Source organism: Cyprinus carpio, chromosome B1 (genome assembly GCF_018340385.1).
Source record: "Cyprinus carpio isolate SPL01 chromosome B1, ASM1834038v1, whole genome shotgun sequence".
In the NCBI taxonomy this organism is placed as follows: Eukaryota; Metazoa; Chordata; class Actinopteri; order Cypriniformes; family Cyprinidae; genus Cyprinus; species Cyprinus carpio.
This window is the reverse complement of record NC_056597.1, coordinates 19,542,460-19,568,973: the sequence shown is the minus strand read 5'-3', so window position 1 is coordinate 19,568,973 and position 26,514 is coordinate 19,542,460. Positions and strand designations below refer to the sequence as shown.

Genomic DNA, 26,514 nt, shown 5'->3' with positions numbered 1-26,514 from the left:
TTTATTAATATTTTCAGTTTGAGTAATTTTTTTTTGTTTGAGTTTTTTTTTTTTGTAATTTTTTTTTATGTTTTTTTATTTTTTTTATTTGTTTTTTTAATTTTTATTTATTTTATAAATATTTCTATCTAGCTTTTTTTCATTTCAGTTTTAGTATTTTTAGTACTTCAGCTTTACTTAATTAGTTTCAATTATTTGTCCATGCAACATTTTACATTTTCTTCTGACATTTCCGAGTTTTAAATTTAATATTTATGTTTAATTATTTCAGCTTTATTTCAAGTAGTGAAAGAGAAAACAACACTGCAGTATCAGGAAAGATATTTAAAACTGTTTGTTGTGCTATGAGATACACATAAATTAAAGTAAGGATAGTTCGCCCAACAATGAAAATGTGGTCTTCTGCAGAACACAAAATAAATCTTTTATACTACATAATGAAAATCTGTTTCAAAACCCTATTGGACCCCACTTACTTTCAAAATATGGCCAAAAAAAAAAGAGAGTCATGTTTCAAAATATCTTCTTTTGTGTTCCGTAGAAGAAAGAACATTAAGTTTACTCGCCAACACTGGTTTGTGCATGTGCATATGAAGTGATAACAGTACTGCTTTTGCATTTGTAAAGATTTCCATCACCTTACCTTATTCATCCCATTTCTGTTCTCTATCACCATCATCATTATCCTCAGCCGAAGTGGCATGAATGTGACCACAACAATCTTGAGGATGAGAGACGAGAGCTGGAGTTGTCTGTATGCATTAGTGTGGGCTCTGGATAAATGTTTGATGAGGGGAACGTTGTCCCAGTTCTAGAAAGAGGGAAATCTGCTGGAATTCCTGAAGGGTTTTGGTAAGACAGAGACCTGAGGAAACAGCAGGGGCCTGATCACATCCCTCTTGTCTGTTAATGCTGCTCTGAGACTCAGATGGATATAGTCTTTAGGGTTTAATCGGGTTGTAAGTGGTGTGGTGTATCCTGATGTAAGTGAGGATAATTGCAGGATTTACGCTGGTGATTGAGATGGTGTGAACAGTGTGTTTCTGTGGCAGGTTTATGATTAATGAGGTAAAGCGGTTGGTCTGATCACGGTGCCTGTGGGCCTGTATTTTCCTTTACAGCGGCAGGTATGTGTGTAGATCAGTGCACTGCAATCTGAAAATGTAATTGCAGTTTTTAATTAGACCCATATGAAAACAAAATGGGTTTATTGCATTTTATTATGTTGTATGGTTTATGGTCGCAAACAGAAAATTGAGTATATTAAAAAAGATGTTTTATTAAAGCAGGCATTATAATGGGTTTTTATGCAATTCAAATTCTATTATTTCAACCTTCTTGAGAACAAAATCAATTATTAATCTACAAATGCAGTACATTATTCATGCTCAGTTCCATCTTTTTCACTTTTTGGTTAGCTGTATGTTTAAAAAGCTATTCAATTCTGTTCTGTTCTATCAGTTGGTGATGGGAAAATATTGCAGCATTTCTCCAAACGGGATACAGTACAGGATCATAAGTGTTATGATGCAAATTATGCAAGCATGAAATTAATATAATTATGTAATGGAATTGTGCCCTTGTCTACTTAACTCTATTTTACTCTGCTCTGTTTCGTCTTTTCTCTACTATACTATACACTGCTGTTCAAAATGTAAAATTAATTTAACTGCATTTATTAATACTTTTATTTTTTTATATAAATGCTGTTCTTTTGAACTCTATTCATTAAAGGTATCCTGAAAAAAAGTCATTTTTTTTATAAAAGCATTATATTTTTCTATTTTTCTATTTTTTTTAATATTGATAATACTAAGACATGTTTCTTGAGCAGCAAACCAACATTTTAGAATGATTTCTGAAAGATCATGTGACACTGAAGACAAGGCTGCTGAATTTTTAAATATATTAAAATACATGTTTAATATTTAAAATTTTCAGCAAATAAATGCAGCCTTTGATAGCATAAGAGACCTCACTGTAAAATAAAATAAAATAAAATTAAATTAAAATAAATAAATGAATAAAAATAAAATAAAATAAAATAAAATAATAAAATAAAATAAAATAAAATAAAATAAAATAAAATAAAATAAAATAAAATAAAATAAAATAAAATAAAATAATTACTGACCCCAAACTTTTGAACAGTAGTGTATGTTTATGTTTTGCTTTGAACAGCTAAACTGTATTAAGACACTCCATTTTACTCAAGAGTAAATGAAAATGAAAGCATTATACAGTATTTATATAAACAGGATAGACAGAGATAAACAGGTTTTGTTTAAAGCCACTTTTCTGTTTCTTCATTGTTGGCACTATACTAAAAATGTAATAGTGTATTATTATCATTACTTAAGAAAGATTAGTGTTGCAATTAGTGTAGTCCGTTTTTTCATAGTTTGTAGAAACAGACAAATAAAATCTCTTGACTAGTTCTGACGCTGAAAACAAATAAGTGAAATATGAAAGAAATATTTGAACTCTTGATTTCCTTGTGAGCTGTATTTACCTTAACTGGAGCTCTACGTGGTTTGAGCGAGTCAGCATGCTGGTGATTCTGCTCAACTGCGTCACGCTCGGCATGTTCCAGCCCTGCCAAGACCTGGAGTGCCACTCTGACAGGTGCAGCATCCTGCAGGTAACACACACTTACATAACACAGACACACGTGGATTGATTACCTAAAGACTTCAATCTCTGAGTCCTTGATTCTGCCAGTTTGTTTGATTGACTGGTTGGGGAAAAAAAAATCAAAGACACAAGCATGTAATAAATGCAAACAGCAGCCTAAAGAGTTAGACATTTAAGCAATATTTAAAATGTTCCATTGGATTACATAAAACAAAATATCAAACTAAGTGGTATTTGCAGAAATGCACATACAGTATCAAGCAAGTGCATTGATGGCATATTTTTGTAGGCCAACCCAGAAGTTAGCATTACTCTATGTGAGCTTGTTTCTGCCACAGCTTAAATTAGCTTTGTGACCAACAAATGTTTTTGATTCTTTGCATTTTGTTCTTGATAATCTTCACAAATAAACACAGCTTTTATGAATTTTGAAGGCTAAATACTATCATCAGAAGTAAAGAGTTAAATCTAGACTATAAATGAACTACACGCGGTCACAAGACTTTCAGTCTTTATTTAAAAATTTTTGGAAGTTTGCAAGAGCATGATTATAAATGCAATGAGTCTCTAAAAGCGGACTAGTGAGTAGATGAGTTTACCTGTTCGGCGTGATGTTTATTTGTCCACAGCAACCTCTGTCCCTTTTAGCATCTTGTTAGTTTGCGACGTTTTCAAGGGGGTATTACAGATGTATTTTATGATGTAGAATAAAACATCATAAAATTTTTATGATGTAGAGTAAAATAACTGTAACAATTTATTGTACAAATCTTTCAAGAAAAACTTCAATACAGAGCAGCGTGAAAGCATTTGTTTGCTTCCCAAATGCCGTCAACTGTCAGTTCTTACAGAAACCCACAAGCAACACCATGAAGAATCAGCGACAGACTCCGAAAAATATGTATCTGTAATCTCACCAGAACAACTTGCAAATAACCTGTGGATCTGCATAATGACGGGAACATTGCTCACAACAGGCGATTTGAAGTCTGACAGAGATTGGCTTGAAATTTATTGTTGAAGTCTGTGAATTTTATACACAAGTATAACTTTAAATGTGATTAATTAGGCGATGAAACCTGTGGGTACTCTGTTAGAACAGCTGTGTGAACTTGAAGGAAACTGACTTCAAACACCAGCTAATAATCACCTTGGGTAAAGTTAGTCGAAAGCAAATGAGAAAAAATGGTTTAGAAGAGTCAAGTTAGATCATTTATTTGCGTATGCCACTTTGTTGTAAAATTAAGACATTTTTAAGTGTCCAGAAGTCTCCAAATATTTTTTTGCCCACTGTATGTGACATGAAGCATTTTCATGCATTTACTGTTCTAAATGCCAACATATAGTAGTAGAGAATTAAAGCATATCTGTCAACACTCCCGTTTTTCCCAGGAGTCTCTGATTATTTCACACTCATATCCCACCCCCTTCCCATTTTGTTATTTTTCCTGGGAAACTCCCATAATTTGTATGGCCCAAACCTCACATCAATATATTATTCTAAGGTTGTCCAGTTGCCAGATCTTGTATGAAACGCATCCTACTCAAACAATAGACACATCATACTAATTTCAACCATTTGTGACCTCAACCTGGCAACCTACAACCCAGGTAGTAGATGTGGGAAGTTGAATCAAGCATGACTGGTAGAAATGGGAGGAGAAGACTAGAATGGTGCTCTGGTGGAAAAAAAAACTAAATAATAATAAATAAATAAATAAATAAAACTTAAACAAGTCGCATTATTATCATAATAATGTTTTTCTTATGTGTTTAGCCTGCCTCTGCCATTCAGCAAACATTTGTTAGTTAATGTTTAATTTAGTTTACTTAATACAAATAAAGACAAATTCATAATAGCTTAATGTTTATTGTGAAGTCTTTTTAAAATATGCATCATATTTTCTGTTGTTTAAAAAAAAAGTAGTCCTTAAAGCTTGCTGGCGATCTGATTACATAATCCAGACTACATGTAATCAGTTATTACCCAGACCTGAGCAACATTTGCCAAAATAATATTTAAACAATTCTATTTAAATTGTTTCTTAAATTTTTTCTAGAGGAAATGTTTTTTGCTTTTAGACTAATTGCACAAATCAGGTTTAAAGAGGAAACTTTTTTAATTAGACCCGTATTAAAATGCACTTTAAATGAAATGACAGCTGTTTCACTTTTCTTAATGTAATGTATTCACGAGTTATGTGTGGTTCTTCTCTTCACAGGCCTTTGATGATTTCATCTTTGCATTCTTTGCTGTGGAGATGGTGGTTAAAATGGTGGCCTTGGGCGTATTTGGTCCGAAATGTTACCTTGGTGACACCTGGAACCGCCTTGACCTCTTTATCGTCATGGCTGGGTGAGTGACAAATCACAAAGCTGTGAGTGCCACGCTCCGAAAATCTAAAAAGTCAACTATAAGTGTGCGATTCCTAGAATTTGATGAGTCATTAAACTCTTAACTATTACAGTGTCTGTGTATGTGTGTGTGTGTGTGTGTTTGTTTAATGTCAAATCCAGCTTTAATGTCAGGTCAAGTTCTAATGTCAAGTCGATGTGTCACAGCTAAGCTCATGAATGACAATTACCACCAGGCAAGCGTCTCTGTGTCTGTCTGTATCGTGTCTCTCTTGTCATTTGTGCTGTCACTGACACAGTGATTTGTAGTCTTCTTCTCAGTTCAAGTTTTCTGAAAAATCAGTTCAAGTGCCTGATCACTCATTAAAACTCATTAAAACGGTAATGTGCTCATGTGTGAGTGAGGAAGTAGGAAGTTGGTCATTAATTCGGACAAAGGTAACACATTTCTGGTGTACTGGTGTTTCCATTTGGCTTCTTACCTAGTTTAGCCAAATAGTCTAGCCTTTTAGTTTAGTTTAGCCGATCAGTCAGGTTAAAATTATAGCACCAAACTAACACTAACTAGTATAAATAGCATAGACATTGATGTTGACCTAAGATCCACTTTTCGCTTTTCAGTGGGGAGAACATATAATTATTCTAAATCAATTTAGTGACATTAAATATTCTCATGCTGCTGTGTGGCATCATTTGTTGCACAACTTGTGAGTTTGTGAGCAGTAAGAAATAGATATTTTAATGCAGTCTCTGTGTAGAAAACATGATGTTTGATTGTGAAAAGTTAAAATTGTGAAAATTCATGTGGGAAACAATTTAAACTGTCCAAGGTTTTATGCTTTTGAACTTTCGATTCATCAATTGTTCAACTGTTTAATTTTTTTTTTTATAATAATAAGAAATGTTTCTTGAGCAGCAAATCAGCATATTAGAATGATTTCTGAAGGATCATGTGACACTGAAGACTGGAGTAATGATGCTGAAAATTCAACTTTGCTTCAAGGAATTAATAAAATGTGTATAGTCTTAATTATAAATGAAATTGATATCACATCTTAATTAAAATATCAAAATATTAATGGTCTGCCTGTTCATTTTTTATAAATATGTTTTTTAATAATATACTATAAATTATGTACATTGAATGCCATCAAAAATATTATATTATATTATATTATATTATATTATATTATATTATATTATATTATATTATATTATATTATATTATATTATATTATATTATATTATATTATATTATTATGCATTGAATGTCATTATAAAAAATATATATATTATGTTATTATTCTACGTTATTATTCTATATATTGCCTTATTGTGTTTCAAGCTGGTTCAAATGAATTTCTTTTATTTATGTTTTAGGATGTTGGAGTATTCTTTAGATGGTCATAACGTTAGTTTCTCAGCCATCAGAACCGTACGAGTTCTCAGACCATTACGAGCCATCAACAGAGTTCCCAGTGAGTGCTGTTTTCCCTTTCTTTGTTTCCCTCTGTATATCTTTTTCGTTTCTCTCTTAGTGTCACTGTTTTACAACCCAGCTTTTGATTTGAAGCACATGATCTGGAGTTGGTCTGAAAAGAAAAAAAAAGACATGCCTGCTGTATTTATAGATTCACACACACACAGACTAGACAAGACTACCATGATGTATTAACATGGTCACTGACGCTGATTGTTGCAGTTAAGTGCCCACAATCCAAAATCATATAGTTAATGGACCACAAAAAATACACAAACACTCACACGCACACGCTATTAGTCCTCAGAGAGGTGCTGGTGTATGTTACAGTCATGGATGGAGTCCAGCAGTGAAAGTAAGTGTCTGTTTTGTTTAATGTAGACTGAGACAGTAAATTCTTGACATGCACGGATACTCTTACCATTTATAGCTCACTCTTTTTGTCAACACATACCAAATAAGTGTGTGTGTGTGTGTGTGTGTGTGTGTGTGTGTGTGTGTGTGTGTGTGTGTGTGTGTGTGTGTGTGTGTGTGTGTGTGTGTGTGTGTGTGTGTGTGTGTTCAGTAAAGCAGTAATAGATTTTGGACTCAGTGAGGAGTGAGAGCCCGTGGCTGTTAAGTTTCCAATTCGATTATTCTCAAACCACCGAGCGTTAGCCAAAGCCCTGCAAGTTTCTGTTTGTGTGTGTGTGTGTGTGTTCACTTCTTGGCTCAATTACTGAATACACAACAGACACTGAGAAAATGTGTTCATGAAGTGTGTGAATGTCAGATCAGAGTTATCAAAGTTAAATGTAACACCACAGTCTCGTCTGTAAACGTGTCTAGTGAACCTCGATGGCTTTGATGCTTCATTGCACGTGTTATTAAATGCGTGTTCGTGACATCATGTATTTCTGTCTCGTAGGTATGCGAATCCTGGTGACGTTGCTCTTGGATACTTTACCGATGCTGGGAAATGTCTTGCTGCTTTGTTTCTTCGTGTTTTTCATTTTCGGGATTGTTGGTGTGCAGCTGTGGGCGGGGCTTCTGCGCAACCGCTGCTTTTTTGACAGCAACATCAGAATGTGAGTGCAAAACCGCTGCTTTTTAATGCAAGCTACTCGATACATGCCAATTGCAGGGGTTCGCAAAATTGCTGCTGCAATCATTGCTGCTCTGAAACCACATGGTTTTGTTCCTTATTGGAACCTGTCTATGTTGTGTCAACAGATGGAAGAATGACTTTTCGGGGGCTTTGAAGGCCACTATCCAGGCTTTAATGCATTTATTGAATTTATGCTATATTACTGTAGTAAATTATATTAACTCATCCCTCAGTTTGTAAAAAACAAAGAACAAGCTTGTACAGTAATGCATTTACAGTACAATGGAAGCTTGTGAGGCAAGTGTGCTGGAGGCTTTAAATCAATAGTTCACCCCAAAATGAAACTTTTGTCATTTAATTACTTACTTACTTACAGGGGTTAAGCGACGGGACTCTCTTCACCCCCACCCCCTGCCCACTCGTGCATGCCACTGAAGAAGGATATATATTTTCACAGCAGATTACAGCAAAGCCAAGTATAAAAGTTGCATTATATTGTTTTGTGTATGCTGACACAAGATATCAGTTCTCACATTATATATTCCATAAGGGCCTCATTGATCATAGAGAGTGTACACAGTAAAGAGTTGAATAATGAGTATCCATAAAGGCAGTTTGCACCAGTGAATCATTTTGACAACTGTCCACCCTGATATACTGCATACCAGAAAGCCAGTGTGTTGAAAGAAGCCTTGACCCGTTCAGGTGCATCGCTGCGTCTCTCCAGCACCCTCCCCAAAGCCCAACACTATCCAAGCAACGTCTGCTTCTCTCACTCAAATTATGCTGCCCTTTTAAAAATCCAGCTCTCTTGTGCATACAACATTTATTGCATTGTCTGTCAAAAACCATCAAAAACAAACACCAAAAACAATATCCACTTCAGTCTATGTACATCTGCTGCTATCTGCATTCAAAACTCAAAAGAATTGGCCTTTACTTCAGAAAAGTCTTGTTTCTCATTGAAACTTTTTTTTTTTGTCATTCTACAAAGCAGCTGCCTTGTTAATAACTTTGAATAACTCATGTAAACTTTTACTATACTTTACTGTATTTTAACATAGATATTTGTTTTATGTGGATGCCTTTTTGAACTGTTCTTGGTGTATTGGCAAATGATAACATTTCATGAAAACCAAATAAAAGGTAACATTTGATTTTGCATTAACCCTGTTACAATAATATTTCCTTTAAAGTAACAAAGTTTACAGCATCTTCCTTTAAAGAATTAAACAGCTACTCTCTCCTCTTTTTAACTTTTTTTCAGTCGGGTTGTAGTAGTAGTAGTAGTACTTTATTGTTCAGCCTAAGCTGATAATTGATCTTTGGTCTCACCATACAATCACAAAACAATTAACAATACACAACATCCAATAAATACATCTAACCATACACAACATCCACAATGACAAAATTAAAATATATATTTCCTACCTCTTATTCTAAAGACTTATTGCATTTGGTACGAAAGTTTGTTTATATATTGCTTTAATTGCTTTTGGTGTTCTGTAACGACAACATGATGGTAATAATTCAAAAACATGATTCAAGGGGTGTGTTGTGTCTCTCGTTATAATCAAAGCTTTTCTCTGAACAGCAAATTGGTATAACTGAGCGACAGACTTTTGCTTTATTCCTATAATTTTTCCAGCTGCTCTTATAATTCTGTCTAATTTAACTTTATTTAATTATATAATATTATTTATATTATACCCTAAAACACTCTCAATTAAACCTGTTTAAACAGCTTTGCTCACACAAAATTCTTTCAATTTCCTTAGCAAGAATAGCCTTTGATTTGCTTTCTTACAAATAAGAGCCACTTTATCAGAGAAGTTCAATTTACAGTCAATCATGATTCCTAAATACTTAAAAGTCTTCACAATTTCAACAGTTTGATCACATAACATTATTTCTGTTAGAGGCTCTGAATGATTTAAAATCAATTATTTTGTTTACTTACATTTATCAATAAAGATTGTTTAACAAACTAATGAAAAATGAAACATTTTTTTTTTTATAGATATAGAGATATGAGCATTATATTTTACAAATGTTAAAAACTCCACCCTGTTACCATTTTGTTTAACAAACTACTGAAAATTTAAATGTGGGGATTTTTTTTTTTTTTTTTTTTTTTTGATAAAATGTTTAAAATCATATAAATATTTACTTCCCTTGTAAAACTGGAAAAGGCACCCGTTTTATAGAAATACCCAGTTAATAAATGTTTACCGTGGCTTGCTGCACAAATACAAAAATTGCCAGTCACATTACACCTATCTCAGGTGTGAAAATAGTTTTCTGTCTAAGTGATTCCCATGAGATGTGCAAATTTGTCTGTTTGCACATCTACTCATTATTTTTGGAGCCTGCAGCTAGTTCTGTTGGCCACAAGATTTGGCACTTTCATAGGGAGTCCACTCCTTTGTATATTAATTTTAATTACTTTTTAACAAAGAAAAACGACTATCCTGACTAATTACCATTTCAAGACAATGCAATTCGATTGAATTATATAATGCTTTGTATAAATGCTTTGATATAAAGGCTTCTTTCTTTCCTTCTTTCTTTCTCTTTCTTTCTTTCTTTCATCAATATTCCAAGGAATTTTAATAACTCAATTAATTTGAGAAAAGCAGTCATATTAGTGTCCTCCACCCCCTCATCTTTCAGTTCTCCAAAATAAATCAGTGTGAACCTTGGTGCAATTAAATACAGAACTTATAAAGTAAAATACATTTCTCTTAAGTCTTTACTAAACTACAGAATATTTGTGTAATACATTCAGTGCATGAGCTCGAAAAAAACAGATGACCTCTGGGAAATTTTTGTGTGACAAAAGAGGGAATTGTTTTATCTCAAATGCTACAACACTAGAAATGACAAATGTTATGGTTTGGATCCAGGTCCTCTGAAGGTGCTGGCTTGAAATCTGCAGTGGAAGGTCTAAAATATATGCAGTTGTAGTTCAGACTTACTGTGTGAGAAAAAAAAAATACTAGCTTTGTGTTACAATTAATATTACATGGGTCAATTCACAGGCCGTTTTCTGTGACATCCTCATTTAGTGGATAATCCCTTGATGATTTTGATAGATATTTTGATTGCTGTGTTTGAAAACATAGCACTAGTTTTGTGTTTTGGATCTGTTATGTTCAATATTGGGTATTTGTATTAATTTGTATATATTTTTACCTCAAATGAATTTCTGTTAATGTTTTATTTATTTAAAATTGTATCAGAAGGACTTTTCATGGGATAGTTGAATTGTTTAAAATTATATTTGAATTGGTTGCATCTCTGTAAAATGAACATGACCACTTTAGACTATTATAGGTAGACCTAAATTATAATGCATTGCAGTGCAGTTTGCTAATTTTAAATGTCAAATAAATTAGCATTCTGTTTTGAGTTTAGTGCATTGATAGAAGGTACTGTATGCAAAAATACCCATAGTTTTTTTTAAGTCATTTACAGCATTTCATGTTGCATGATTGGAATTTCTCAAAAAAAAAAACAAAAAAAAAAAAAAAAAAAAACATGCTGCTAAGTTTCAAATACGGTAAGTAACATATGGGCCAATTCTCAGACCATTTTCTTCAGCATCCTCTCTTAAAACCTAATATAAACATGTTTGCAGATGATGTGATTAACTAATAGCTCAGCTTTAAGCTCTTCTGGCTCTCTCCGTTTAACCAGCAGGATGTGAGACAGATTAAAGCAGAAGCTCTCCTGGCTCAAATGGTTTGTAAATGCTCAGAGAACAAAAAGCTCCACATTATCAGACATTATTATGTAGCTTTGAGGTGGTGACAGAGGGATGCTTCTCTTAGCATTAGTCAGAGGAGCCTTACTGTAAGCCTATTGTGCTGCTACAGTGTTAAATAGAGACTACAAATGTAGTGCTACTGATATGAGTGCAGATCTGAATATTTTTCAATTCTTCAGTTAATCACTTATTCTTATATTTCAAGTCATGTATTCTGTGATTAGTGGTTGATGTCTCCATGCCTTATACAGATATTTAGATTTCTGTGTTTGAAAAGAGTACCATTTTGATCTGTTATCTATTGATTTGTTCCTAATTTGCATTAATTAGTATGCTGTTTACAATTTTTTTCTTTCTATAATTGTATTGAAAGAACTGTTTCGTGATACAATGATTGTTTTGAACAAGATTTAATTTGGTTACATTCTGTGATAGGAACATGGCAGCTTTAGGCTTTAATGCAGTGCAATTTGCAAATATTAAATGTCAATTAAATTAGCATTCTGCTTTGAGTTTAGTGTATTCACAAAAACAACACTTTTATTCACAAAAACAACATTTTTTAAAAAGATTTTTGCTTTAAATCAGCTTGCTGTCTGCTTTCAAAAAATAAAGCAAATAAATAAATTAGATAAGATAAATAAATAAATCAACAAAATATTGATCGCTAGCCTGAGGCTGTCAAACTTAATTATTATATGAGACAATGAATGTTGGAATGACTTTAGTTAATGAATAATGTGAATAATTAATGAGCCAAATTAATAATAAAAATCAGTTTTTACTACAATAAATGTGAATTTTTAATTCCGGAAAATCATGTGAAAATGGTATGATGGAAATCTCTACCCAGTCAAAATCCAATCAAAATAATGCATCACACATGAAAAAGCTTTTGTCAGTGCCAGTGTTATTTTAGTATCATTGATATACTTTACCATATATATATATATATATATATATATATATTTATTTATTTATTTATTTATTTATTTATTTATTTATTTATTTATTTATTTATTTATTTATTACTATTTTTAATTAAATTTTATTTGTGCAGTTTTTTTCATTGTGGTTGACTTTTAAAAACTTAAAGTTATTAAAAAAAAAAATTTTTAATTCCTGTGTAGATTTTAATTGTTGCTTTGTTTAGTTATTTATTTTTCATGTTTTTGTTTTAATTTTGCTCAAACTGAATTGAAATGAGAAGTGAAATATAAACATTTATGTTTTTGTTAACATTTCACAATAATTTGTTAGCAGTAGTTAACATGAATTAACAAAGAAAAATACTTCTTAAGCAGTTAGTTATCTTACATCATCTTAATTTCAAAACTTACTAAAAGATTATTAAAACTAAAAGTTGCATATGTTGCATTGTTTAATGCACCAGAGCTTACAATGAACTTACAATGAACAGTTGTGTTTTTATTAATTAACATTAACAAAGATTACCCCTCTGGGGTCTAAGGGATTTTGGGGGATTGGAGAAGTTTTGACATCCCCTGACTTTTGTGCTTTTTTCAGTTGCTTATAAACATATACATGGCTAAATTCTGAAAACACTAAATTCAGTACAAACTGGGCTACAGTAATATGTAAATAGCATGTACGTACATGATTGTGTTTTTTAGGAAAACAATGTTTATGTGTGGTTAGTAAAAAACTACAATTAAACACATACAGAACATTTGTTCACAAGACTGTCAAACCAGGAGCTTGTAGCCTAGAATTTTGCTTGAAAATGATGTGAAAGTGATTTTGTTTACTTGCTCACAGAAAACAATAGATTGATTTAAATTTTCTACGACACTTTTTGTTTTCGAAAGGGCATATGCGAGTAGGTGTGATTGACCATGAATATTTGTTTGATTCACACCTGAAAAGACAAAGGCCAGCATAATGAGCTGCATAATGAGGCTTTCAGTCAGGTGTGTGACTGAGAGGGAAGAGTTACACTAAAGAATGTGAGGACAAAATAAATGTATATATTTTTATTTTTGTAGTTTATTTAGAATATATTTAATTATCCCACAAAATAACTTGAGATTCACTTGCGAGTTTAGTTAAACAGTTAATTAGGAACAATCAAAGCTGACTTTCAAAGCTGAATTTTTAGCATCATTACTCCAGTCATACGATCCTTCAGAAATCATTCTAATATTCTGATTTGCTACTCAAAAAAAAATATTATTATTATTATTATTATATATTTTTTTATTAATTGAAAGAACAGCATCGTTTGTAACATGATTATTGTATTTATCATCACTTGTGTGCTAAATAAAAGTTTTAATTTCTATATATACTGACTCCCAGCTTTTGAATGGTTTAGTGCATATTGTTACACCTGGAGTAAGACTGGAGAAATGATGCTGAAAATGTAGCTTTGATCACAGGAATAAATTACATTTTAAAATATATTCAAATAGAAACAGTTATTTTAAATTGTATAAATATATTTTACAATATTACTGCTTTAGCAAATGCAACTTTCTGTATTTTGGATTAAATAAATGCAGGCTCATGTGTCATGTTGAAATATATAAATAAACATCACATACCTGGCTTTTCAAAATTTATATTGTTTATGTGCTCTGAAGGACATACTTTTTTGAAGAGACATTGAAGAGATGGGAGTGTGTGCCTCGCTTGGTCTTAGCTGTGTTCCAGGTTCCTGAGTGGGCTGCTTATTTGCATTGGCTCGCTTTGCAACAGGTTATTATTTATCTGAAATAAAAAAGTATGCATGCTGTTTATGCAAATAAACTGCATTATTAGCATTATTGTGACGGTCACTGATACTAGTAGTAATTTATAGGGGGAAAAAAGAGCACAATTACCACACAGCACATTTATTGTCAATGATATTTACAACTTACTTGATACACTTTTTTACCTCAGACGATTGCAAACACCAATGACTGGGTATAACACATTCAAAATATTTACAGCAGAGCAGATATTCATGAACAGAAGCTTAGTTACATTCTTAAAAACACAAGCATGCTTTGTATTTGGGCCTATACAATATATATAGTTATAAACATATATGGCTATATTCATGAACAGAGAATAGCCTATCACATTAAAGATTTTCTAATCATTCTTACTGACATTAAGCTAGCAACATTATAACTCATATTACTTTTATGTCGTATTGCTGTCTATGTTATCGAACATAAAAAAAAAAAAAAAAAAAATCCTGGCATCGTGAAACATTGAGATGATGTAAATAAAACTTCATAATGTTTTACTTGATTATACATTTAATTAGGAATTATAGTTTGGAAAAAGTCTAACTAGTAAAATGTGTAAGTTATTTGAAAACTAATACAAGTAGATTAATAATAAAAAAGGCTTACATGTTTATGATCTCTGCTGGGTCAAGCCACTTCATTCTTCTTTCTGATGTAATCCAAATCTTATTCCTCTCAGCGGTCTTATTGAGGTGAATTATGTCTTATTCCTCTCAGCGCGAAGCGAACCGTAACATTTAAAAAACGTGAAGTACAGTCTCCATGCTTTGTTTGCTCTGATGTGGGCGGTTACCCGCCGCGAGCTTCACCTAGACGATTGTAATATCAATAGCGCGCTTGGCGTGTGGGCGTGGTCGAATTAGATATAATGAAGGGAGACGTGAAAGACTGGACATCGCATTGTTTTCATATGGATTACTTTATCACAGAATATTTGTTTTCAATAAGACTTGCTCATTTTAAAAGTAGACATGTCAATCTACATTCTATACTATTCTACTCTGTTTGTTTTCTTTATTTTAAAAATGCACAAAGTTTTGTTTTTATTATGTGTGTATACAAATAAAAGTATATGATGTATTGCTCTTATCTGTACGATCAAAACTGAAAGTGTAATTTAAGTTCTTTTCAGTCTTATCAGGAGAATTTGCCACAAAACGCATATCCGCATTAGTCGACTCCAGAGGGTTACTATAAGAAATACTGTAACAAATGTACAGTATTGATCATTGTTAGTTAACGTTAGTTATTGCATTGACAAATGGTAACTATTGGGCCCTTATTGTAAAGTATTACCATGGTTGTTATATTTTATTTCAGTAAATCTTATTTATTTAATTTTTTTTTTCTTTTTTTAGTTTTAGTTCATGATAATAACCCTGCACAGTGTCTGTGTGTGTTTCTCTGTAATTTACTCCATGTGGTCTCTCTGCAGGCTGTATAATGTTTCAGAGTCTGTGAGTCAATACTACAGACTGGACGAAACCGATGACATTCCCTTCATTTGCTCCACCACTCGAGACAATGGAATGTTGCACTGCTCCAACATCCCGAAGCGCAGAGTTGGAGGGGCTGATTGTGAGCTCACGGCTGATAATGTCACAGATCTTGCTTTCAAAGATCCCCCTCATCATGGATGTGTAAACTGGAACTTGTATTACAACAACTGCAATGCAAGCGAACACAATCCGCATAAGGGGGCTATCAACTTTGACAACATTGGATATGCTTGGATTGCTATCTTTCAGGTGTGTACACGTGTCGACACAAGGATGAAAGTGTACTGAATGAGTTTATGTAAAAAAAAACATGCATAGTCATCAATAATTTTTAGGAATGCAGTTGATACTCAGATGAATGTGTGTTAGAGATCTGCTCCAAGTTGTTCATTAAAATTTTCGCTGAGTATATATATTCAGTCTGGCAGGCGGTGATATTTTTTATCCTCACATATCCTTTTTGCGCCCGAGAGACACTTGGTTTCAGAGTCAGAAAATGAAGTGAAAGGTTGCCAGGGGCTACAGCGAGAGTGAATCCTCTTTCATCAATAAACAACTTACCTGTCCGAGGAAATCAAGTTTTATCATGTTCCATTCTAATCTAATCTATAGCGCAACAATATTTATCATATTCTTTAGTAACCTGATTGGGTATGGACACAGACATTTATCAGGTTTCTGAGTAATCCGATTGACCACAGCGTGACGTTTTATCATTACATAGAGTTTCCTGACCTAGTTTTGTGGAAGCGATGAACAATATCTGATAAGATGTCCTTTGTGTTTTGGCACTTGATAGAAGGGCTGTATTTTAAGGATTGCCTGCATGGTGGATCTCGTAACCTGTATAATCCTGTTTGTGTTTTCTCATCAGGTCATCACGTTAGAGGGATGGGTGGATATCATGTACTATGTCATGGATGCACATTCCTTTTACAACTTCATCTATTTCATCTTTCTTATCATTGTAAGTGCACAGTAATTATTTAACTGATACGTCTTACTCTCTTTTAACCTCTGCTGGAGTCTCTGCTTTCATTAGTTGCATGGAAATGGCTTTTGCTATCATCAGCTGTGTAATTTACTCAAGTCATTTTACTTGATAACCATACTTAAAGAGATGAAAATCCGGTCATCATTTCTAAGGAATTTGTAATTGAGCAATATTGAAACTGAATGCTTTTACTTAAGAAACCTACTGAGTTACTGTAAGTACTACATTTCTAAGAAGAAAATCATACTTTTTATACAATCTTAGACCTTTAATGTACACATTTATTGGTCACCATTATAATTTTATGTCTTACTGAAGTCAAATCATATTCTTCTGTTTTAACCTAGTAACAACAACACTGTATAAGCAATTATAAAATTATCTGCAGCTAAATTAAGTACTAAACAATTTCTGCTGACCTGTTTCAGTCTGTTGTGCTCTAGCGACTTTACAAAAAAATGACTAAAATGTGTAAACCTTAATACTACTTTTGCTAATTAGAAAATAAAAAATATACATTTCCCATAAAATAGCCTATGCTTTAACTACTGTTCAAAAGATTAGGAATAGTAAGATTTATTGTTGTTTATGAAAGAAGTGTTTTATGTTCATCAAAGATAAGTTTATTTAATCAGAAATAAAACAGAAATACTGTAAAATATTATTACATTTTAATATAACTGTTCTATTTATATATATTTTAATTATTTTTTTTTCTGTGATTTTCATCATCATTACTCCAGTCTTAAGTGTTACATGATTCCTCAGAAATCATTCTAATATGCTGATTTGCTGCTCAAGAAAAATGTCTTATTATTATGTTAATAATAAATAAGAAGAATTGTGCTGCCTAATAACAGACACTTTTTTAGACCATCAGTCAGAAGTGATACAAAAAAAATTTTTGTTGTTGTAAATAAAACAGTGATAATTGGATTATGGTTTACATTATGTTTTATTATTTCAATCTTTCTATTTCAAAATGTCACATTTAATGCAATTTGTTACTTGCTGTTCTGTGTAGTTATTTGTGAATTTGAATTGTTTTCAATATCTCTGTTATATACTCATATTTTGTTTTGTCCACAGGTAGGCTCCTTCTTCATGATCAACCTGTGCCTCGTTGTCATAGCAACACAGTTCTCCGAGACCAAACAACGTGAGAACCAGCTGATGCAGGAGCAGCGGGCACGTTTTCGTAGTAACGAATCCACCTTAGCTAGCCTGGCTGAACCGGGATCCTGCTATGAAGAAATGCTGAAATACCTTGTCCACATTTGCCGCAAACTTTTCCGACATGCCACACGCCTCTATGGCGAATTATGCCACAAGAGACGCAGGGGTGTGGCCAATCCTAGCAGCTCCCTCCCAGTGGGCGGGACTAATGGATATTGGAGTGACAGTGGGACAAAAATGGGTCCGACCCAATACTGTATGCTGCATTATCATCATCCCCATCAGCATCAACATTACATCAGCAATGGCATAGAAATGAAAACCCTCCATCTTGATAGAGATGCACAGAATTCCAAAAAGACCCCATCGCTCCCTCTTGCACTACAAAATTTAAAGGGTTTGAGGCTCGGTATGAACTATCCCACCATCTTGCCCTCCAAATTATATGCAAACTCACAAACTCGCTCACACTCGACAGGTGGAGTCAAAGCACCAGCTTTCCATCATGGACTTTACGGCAGGAAGATCTCCGTTTGTAGTGGATACCATGATACTTACAAGTTGCAGCACGGTAAGAACATGGATAAGCTGTATTTATCTAATGCAATCGCATTCATATATTAACTTCCAGAATAAAAAATGGCTGATAATTTACTCAACCTAATGTCATCCAAAATGTCTTTGTTTCTTCAGTCAAAAAGAAATTATGGTTTTTGAGGAATACTTTCTAGGATTTTTCTCCATATAGCAGACTTCAAAGGGGAATCAATGAGTTAAAGGTCCAAATTGCAGTTTCAGTGCAGCTTCAAAGGGCTCTACACGATCCCAACTGAGGAATAAAGGTCTTATCTAGTGGAATTATTGGTCATTTTCCAAAAAAAAAAAATAGACACTTTATATACTTTTTAACCTCAAATGCTCATCTTGCACTAGCTCAACCTTGCGCATTACATAGTCATTTTGGAAAGGTCACGCGTGACGTAGGCAAAAGTACTGACCCAGTGTTTACAAAGCAAACGGGCAAAATCAATCACCCTTTACAAAAAAAAGGTAAAACAACGTCAGACAGTTTTGAAGTTAGAAGAGAAAATGAAAATCACGCTGCTACTGTGAAAGAACGAGGAGACGAAGGAGACATCGGAGAACATATTTGGCCGTGATACAACTATTTGAAAATCTGGAATCTGAGGGAGCAAAAAAATCTAAATATTGAGAAATCGCCTTTTCACTGAAAAAGCAACAGTGGTGAATGACGTCAAATCAGGTGGACGCTTTTCCGGGTCAGTAAGCAGTGTTGCCAAGTCTGTGGTTTTCTTGTGGAATTGGGCTACTTTTACACTATTGCGACGAGTTGTCTGTTTTTAATCTGCAGGTTAAAGTAATCTCTCCTCTCTGCTATTTTGAAAGAGGCGAACCCCTGAAAACCCCGGAAAAACACAATTGGGCTGGTTTTTGTTTTGTAGACCTGGCAACCATGTCAGTACATTTACCCTGCGTTGTTTCACCATGTGTGTATTGTGAATGCAGATATTGGATATGGGTCACACATCAGAAAAATCGAATATAGTCAACAAGTCAATTTTACAAGTATTGCCAAGTTATTCTATTAACCCTAACCCTAAACTAACAGTCTAGTAATACTCTAATGAGAGTTAGTTGATATGTAGCTGCAAATTAACTGCAGTTAGCTGACTGACATGTACTTACAAAGTTACTTATAGTTAGTAGAATGTCTAAAGTGGTCTATCAAATTTAAGTGTGAGCTCTATAAATTGTGGATTAAAGGTATAATTTTAGGGTCCACTGTACACACACACACACACAAAAAAAACATTAAGTACAAATATTGCAATCTCTGTGCAAAAAGTGAAGTGTTTTGGCCCTGCTGTCATGTTTAAAATTTGACTTTGAGTTTGTGGATTAAGAGTAAATTCTGTCTCTGGGGTTTTAACTTAATAACGTAGATAATGGAATTCTTCATTTTTTTTTTTCTTGGCTTTGCGCACTTGACATGCCCTAATAATTCCAAATTGAATTGAGGGAACCGTCTGAACAAACTCACACTCTGTCTAGTCATTATTTTTGTGCCTCTTGACTTTTGCCTGAAATTACCTGGTGAAGAAGCCTTGGGTTTTTTTAACATTTTGGTCTAAATGTATTCATAACTTTGATTCGTTTCAGCATCCTATAGGTAAAGTACATTCTCTCCCACACTTCTGTGCAATTGCATTTAATAAATATCATCAGAGCTGGGTAGTAACTGATTACATGTAATTTGGATTACGTAATCAATTCAATGCATCTTTGCTTAAAGTATTAATTTCTTTAAATAAAAAAAAATCTTACTGACAACAAACATTTGAGCGGTAGTGCATTTATTTTATTAAAACAGATTGCTTGTTGGGACAACTTTTAGAAATCCAGTAGCATTTAATTTCACAAGAACAAAAAAATCCTATAGCTCTCTATAGTAACCATATTATTCCAACACAATAACAGTGGTGACAAAAACATTAAATTGCAGAACGGTGATTTTAGTTAACACTAAAAACTATAAAATCTTAGGGAAGTCCAGTTTGATCCCATTAGGGTAATTAAAGAATTGGTGCTAAATTATGATTTAAAAAATTACTCACAGAGTCCTGTACATATTCCTTTTTGACTGTGTTTGGTGTCATCAGTTAATATACCATATATTTTTAATGAATTAATATGTGAATCATGCACATTGTGAATTTCATGTAAGAGATGATTAAAGCTCAGGCACAGCATATGGGTCTCAAAAGGCAGATGCAGATTTTGCCCTGATTATGCAAGAAGGAGAGTATCGATCATTATTATCAAAGCAAATTACAGTGTTGTTAACTGTAATCAGGTCACTAATGCATCACTGGATTGCCTAATTATCAGGTTATATCACAAAATATTTTATGTAACAGGGAGGCAGGGGTTAGTTGTCACACTATTTACTGCAGTGAACATTTACATTTTACATTTACATTTATGCATTCATCACATGCTTTTTTACAAAGCAATTTACAAAAGCAATTCATTACAACCAACAATATTCATAAAAAAACAATACCAGGTTTATTAGACAGCTACTGTAGATTAGGAAGCAAGCTAGAGAGTATGAGTAGATTTATTTTTGACAGTCAGTTTCTTATAGACACATAGGAAAACATTGTAGGAAAGCATTTGTGTAAATTGGACTTGGACAGTCTTTGAGACATCTAGCCCCAGCCTTCCTGTGTGTGATATTAAATACTGTCGTCCTTCACTGCAGGCGTGTATCCTGACACGTGCTCGAGTGTGTGTGTGGACAGCAGGGTGGGACTGGTGTCTTCAGAGTCATCCTCCTGCCCAATTTGTGCCCAGGAAGGCGATGGTGTTAATTGCGACTCCACCAGTGAATCAGACCCAGAGAAACAGGGGCCAGACATCAGCTCAGAACAGAGCAAAAGAAACCAGGATTTGGATGAAAAGGAGTCTGGGAATGAGAACTGTGTGTGTATGTGTGTTCATTATGCCAGAGCCATTTTGAGGCGGATTGTGGACAGCGAGTACTTCAACAGAGGGATAATGATAGCAATCCTTATCAATACACTCAGCATGGGAGTGGAGTACCATGAGCAGGTGAAAATAATACACTCATTTACACACACCTCACAAATGAGATTAATTAACATCTGAGTTGTTTCTAATAAACACCAGTGATTCCACATATAGGTCTCAACAGTTTCACAAACTACTCAGATTGGCCTACACTACATACGCCAAAATAAAAACGTGTAACTTGATTATAAAAGTATTTAAATTAACTATAATTAAAAGAGGGAATTTTTACAAAAAAATTAAATAAAGCTTAAAAAATTAAATAAAGCTTAAAAATTTAATAAAGCTTTTTGATTATAATAATGATAATTTATTACTTAATAATAATAATTATTATTATTATTATTTTATATAGTACTTTACAAAAACTTAATCCTTATTTTTAATACAGCAACACCAGAACAAGTCCTTTTGAACATGTAATAATAATAATAATAATAATAATAATAATAATAATATGTTAGTAGTGGGAGTATAGGAATAGCCATTTTTAAAGGGAAATATTATGTTTAAAGGGATATGTTCCAGTTGAAAATGAGGACTATCTTTAGTTGACTACTTAAATAAATTATGTAATTAAATGGATGGATGATGTTAGATTAAAAAATAATAACATTTGCAATTTCCAGCATGTCTGTGTCATTTTGGATCTGAATCCAGTGCATCTGTGCAATTTGTTTGTGACCAAAAATTCATGTCGGTCTAATTCAAATGGATTAAATGTACATATATATACAGTATAGATAGATAGATAGATAGATAGACAGATAGATAGATAGATAGATAGATAGATAGATAGATAGATAGATAGATAGATAGATAGATAGATAGATAGATAGATATAGATATAGATAGATAGATATAGATAGATAGATAGATAGACAGATAGATAGATAGATAGATAGAGATAGATAGATAGATAGATAGATAGATAGATAGATAGATAGATAGATAGATAGATAGATAGATAGATAGATAGATAGATAGATAGATATTTTTATTTTTATTTTTATTTTTATTTTTTTATTTTTTTTCTCTCTAGTGTCTGTTTTTTGCTGGCACATACAAATAAATCCCCCAGTGTCAAAAACACTCATTGTAACACAACATGATCCCACGGCACTGTGTTTGCGGTGTGACTCTATGCGTGTTTTTGGCTCATATTGCATTTAATTAACCCCCTTGGTTAAGATTAGTGTGAGTCTGAGATTAACCGGTTTGAGGCAGAGGAGAGGACATTCAAACTGTTGCCAGGGAAATGATTATTTACATTACAGTAGACACGGTTCATAACAGCGCTCGCCTGCTCTTCCTTGGCAAGAAATAAAGCCTCATGGAGAGAAAGAGGAGAAGCATAAATATAATGTCATGACAGTAACAACGCTGTAGTTTAGCTTTTGTATACATTCGTGTTAGCAGCGTACTGTATGTGTTACGGATGTGAATGCCTCAGATCACATGACTAGTAGAGAAGAAATAAATAAACATTTGGTGTTAATAGTGCTGTCAAATGATTAATCAGGATTAATTACATCCAAAATAAAAAGTTTTTGCTCACGTAATATATTTGTGTGTACCATTTATATTTATAATGTATATATAAATACACACACATACAGTAAAAGATTTACATGTATTTACATGTATATATTTATATTACAGATAAATATTTTTCATATATAAACAACATATTTTTCTTTCATATATACATGTATGTGTGTGTATTTATATATACATAATAAATATACACAGTACAAACACAAATATTATGTAAACAAAAACTTTTATTTTGGATGCAATTAATCACGATTAATCATTTGGCAGCACTAGCTGTTACTATGATGTATCACAGAAAACTGGACTAATATTGTATATCCGTTCTCTCTTTCAGCCGGATGAGCTGACAGACGTGTTGGAGATCAGTAATATTGTCTTCACTAGTTTGTTTGCGTTAGAGATGCTCTTGAAGCTTTCGGCCTGTGGTTTGTTCGACTACATCAGCAACCTCTACAATATCTTTGACGGGATCATCGTTATCATCAGGTTCTGTGCTGTTGTGTTTGCTGTACATTTGTTGTAAATAAATACTGTGTATTTTGACCACACACGTTCTGTCTGTTGGGTTTTACAGTGTGTGTGAGATCGTCGGACAAGCGGACGGAGGGTTTTCGGTTTTGCGGACGTTTCGTTTGCTGAGGGTGCTAAAACTGGTGCGGTTCCTCCCGGCTCTGCGCAGGCAGCTGGTGGTACTGATGAAGACCATGGACAACGTGGCCACCTTCTGCATGCTGCTGATGCTCTTCATCTTCATCTTTAGGTTTGTATGAAAGTTCTTCCATACAAGAAGTAGTGACTGTGTAGTACTGAATGAAAGCTGATGAGTCGTACTGTATATACTACAGTGTACGTTGTTATTTCCCAGTTGGTTTTTCAGTACTTTTGAAGGAATATGATTGGTCATTCATTAATTTTCATTTTCCCAAGCACAACATTATTTCATTATTTCAGTCCCATCACATGTATGTACTCATAATACCAGTGTTATTTAATACATTGATATGTTTTAATTTTTTTGTCAATATTTTGAATTTGTTTCATATATATATATATATATTTTTTTTTTTTTTTTTTTTTTTTTTTTTTCATTTTAATTTCAAGTTTTATTAATTTTGTTGTTTTAGTTTTTAGTTTCAATTCTGTTAGTTTTAGTTATTTGAGTACTTTCAACTTAAACTAAACAAAAATGAGAAATGTTGCATTTGCATATCTGAAATGAAGTAGGTTTCTTTGGTAACTTTATTTTAAGGTCCAAATATCACTTTTAACTAGTTGCTTATTAACATGCATATTACAAGCATATTGGCTGTTTAAAACACATATTCTGCATGACCATATTTTAGGTCCCTTCATCCACCCCATACCTAAACTTAACAACTACCTTACTAACTATTAATAAGCAAGAATTTATTGAGGGAAAAAAGTAATGATTGTTTTTTAATAACTTTAAATTTATTTAATGATAATAAAGTAAAGTAATCATAATAGATAGGCCTAATATTTATTCACCTTTAGTGTGATAAGTAGCACATATCAGCCTTTTACATAGTATTTTTAGGAAATAAATACATTTGACAGTGAAAGTATGATATTGTAGTTTCAATAAAAAATTATTTTATTTATTTCCCCTACTTTGCATGATGCTAATCTGCGGTGATTGGTCAGATTGGTCTCATTTTCATTACATCCCGCCTGTAATGCCTGATAAAGCAGTGTTTGTGAGCGCAGTGCTGCTTTGTGTACAGCGTTACCAGGGAAACCGCTATATTTACGCTCAAAAGCAGCACCTAGTGGCAAAGAATGAATCAGCATTTTCATTCAGACCAATCAGAAACCACCAACAAGTGGGCGGGCAATATGCTAATGTTTCATGTAGAAGTCAACATGAAACGGCCTGGGATTCGTTTTAAAAATGACTCGTTTCAATGATTCAGTCGACTCTTTCTTTTGAGAGACATTAACTTTATACACGGTGCACTTTCAGATTTAAAACTTTGCAGGATGTTTTCATTCAGTTAAGAGCTGTGTTACACACTGAATGAAAGATAATGTTCAAAAATCCATAATAGGGGCACTTTAATAACACATTAAAATGAAATAGGCATGAAAGGAAACTTGCAATTTTAATAAAAAACTAGACAGCTCTTTCAAATAATCTGACTAAAGTTCTGTATTATAATAATTATTATATTGGTTGTAAGTTGGAGTCAAATATCACTGTTACCTACTGTAGGAATAACCCTGCAGTAATGCAGTATATGTTTTTAGTTTTGCAACTTTTTCTCATGTCTGTCACTCCCTTTTTTTCTCTTGTCTTTGTGTTTTAGTATATTGGGAATGCATCTGTTTGGGTGTAAGTTTACTCTGCGGCTGGAGAATGGAGACACTGTGTCGGACAGGAAGAACTTTGACTCACTTCTCTGGGCCATCGTCACCGTATTCCAGGTCAGAAGATTGTCCCTAGAAAACTATTATAAGCAATATATGAATGTTATATTCTGTTAACAGGTAGAAATACTTCAGGGTGAACTAGTTTTTGGGCTTAAGTAACAAAGGTCCTCTTTAATGAAAGATAAAACACTACACAAAAGTTTTTGAAGCTGCTGTTCCTGAAATCCGCACATTTTGCTGACCACCAGGAGTCTGTAGGTCACTAAACTGATGGTTGAAGTCTTACAGAGGCTTGTATTCATAGTCCAGAAACAGCATTTTTAGTCTTCAAAGGCAAGTTTTGATTAAAAACTCGCTTCTCAATGTAGGAACAGCAGCATTTTGCAAAAATGCTGAGGCAAGGGATTGTGGGTATTTAGCCTCCCCTAAATGAAGTAACAAATCCTTGGGTGTCAGAGCAAAACAGACATTTCTGAAGCTGTACATTTATATATTTATGATTGTTTAAATAATGTGGTCTTACATTGTTTGTAAAGTATTTAAGCAAAACTATATTTTTTATATTTTTGTTCTGCCTTCTAATATTTTTTATATGGCTTGGTTTTATGATCCTCTTGCGGTCATCTCTGTCTATTAGTCAGCGGCTCAAGTTTGCTGTATATGAATGTACTGTATGTGTTTGTGTGTGTTTCAGTCGTATTTTTAAGACTGGGATTATTTAATTTCTACAAGTTGTGTCAGAGTTGAAATTGCTAAGGTCATCGAAACCTGCCCTATATTATTGCAGACATGATGAGGTCATCAGACCTCTCCCTGCAGTATAGGGTAGTGTGATGAGGTCACCGGTGGTGACACTTGTGCAAATACTGATATGGTGCTGTATTAACTCCAGGCCCTGAGGGAAGCCATCGGAGTCAGGGTTTCTTCAGTACCGGGAGCCTTTAATTTCCCTAATCTCTATTTCTGTCGGTGTGGGTGGGAGAGTGTGTGTGTGTGTGTGTGTGTGTGTGTGTGTGTGTGTGTTGTGTGTGTGTGTGTGTGTGTGTGTGTGTGTGTGTGTGTGTGTGTGTGTGTGTGTTTGTGTGTGTGTGTGTGTGTGTGTGTGTGTGTGCGCGCGCATTTGTAAGCGGAATATAAACTCCAGACTGAACCTGCTGTTTTTCCTCAGTTCTAAATCAGTCTGCAGGAAGAGGCA

General features: G+C 33.5%; 1 protein-coding gene across 1 annotated transcript in view; it reads left to right on the top strand.

Moving 5' to 3' along the window:
• The window catches only part of LOC109101436 (voltage-dependent T-type calcium channel subunit alpha-1G-like), a 77,918-nt gene that overhangs the window by 30,194 nt on the left and 21,210 nt on the right, over positions 1-26,514 (top strand). The window contains exons 3-13 of the mRNA XM_042715976.1: positions 2,530-2,641; positions 4,857-4,990; positions 6,370-6,467; positions 7,377-7,536; positions 15,523-15,835; positions 16,461-16,553; positions 17,670-18,327; positions 21,043-21,392; positions 23,263-23,414; positions 23,503-23,688; positions 25,256-25,373. Coding sequence (XP_042571910.1) covers positions 2,530-2,641; positions 4,857-4,990; positions 6,370-6,467; positions 7,377-7,536; positions 15,523-15,835; positions 16,461-16,553; positions 17,670-18,327; positions 21,043-21,392; positions 23,263-23,414; positions 23,503-23,688; positions 25,256-25,373 — 2,374 coding nt within the window. The remainder of the gene's footprint in view (positions 1-2,529; positions 2,642-4,856; positions 4,991-6,369; positions 6,468-7,376; positions 7,537-15,522; positions 15,836-16,460; positions 16,554-17,669; positions 18,328-21,042; positions 21,393-23,262; positions 23,415-23,502; positions 23,689-25,255; positions 25,374-26,514) is intronic.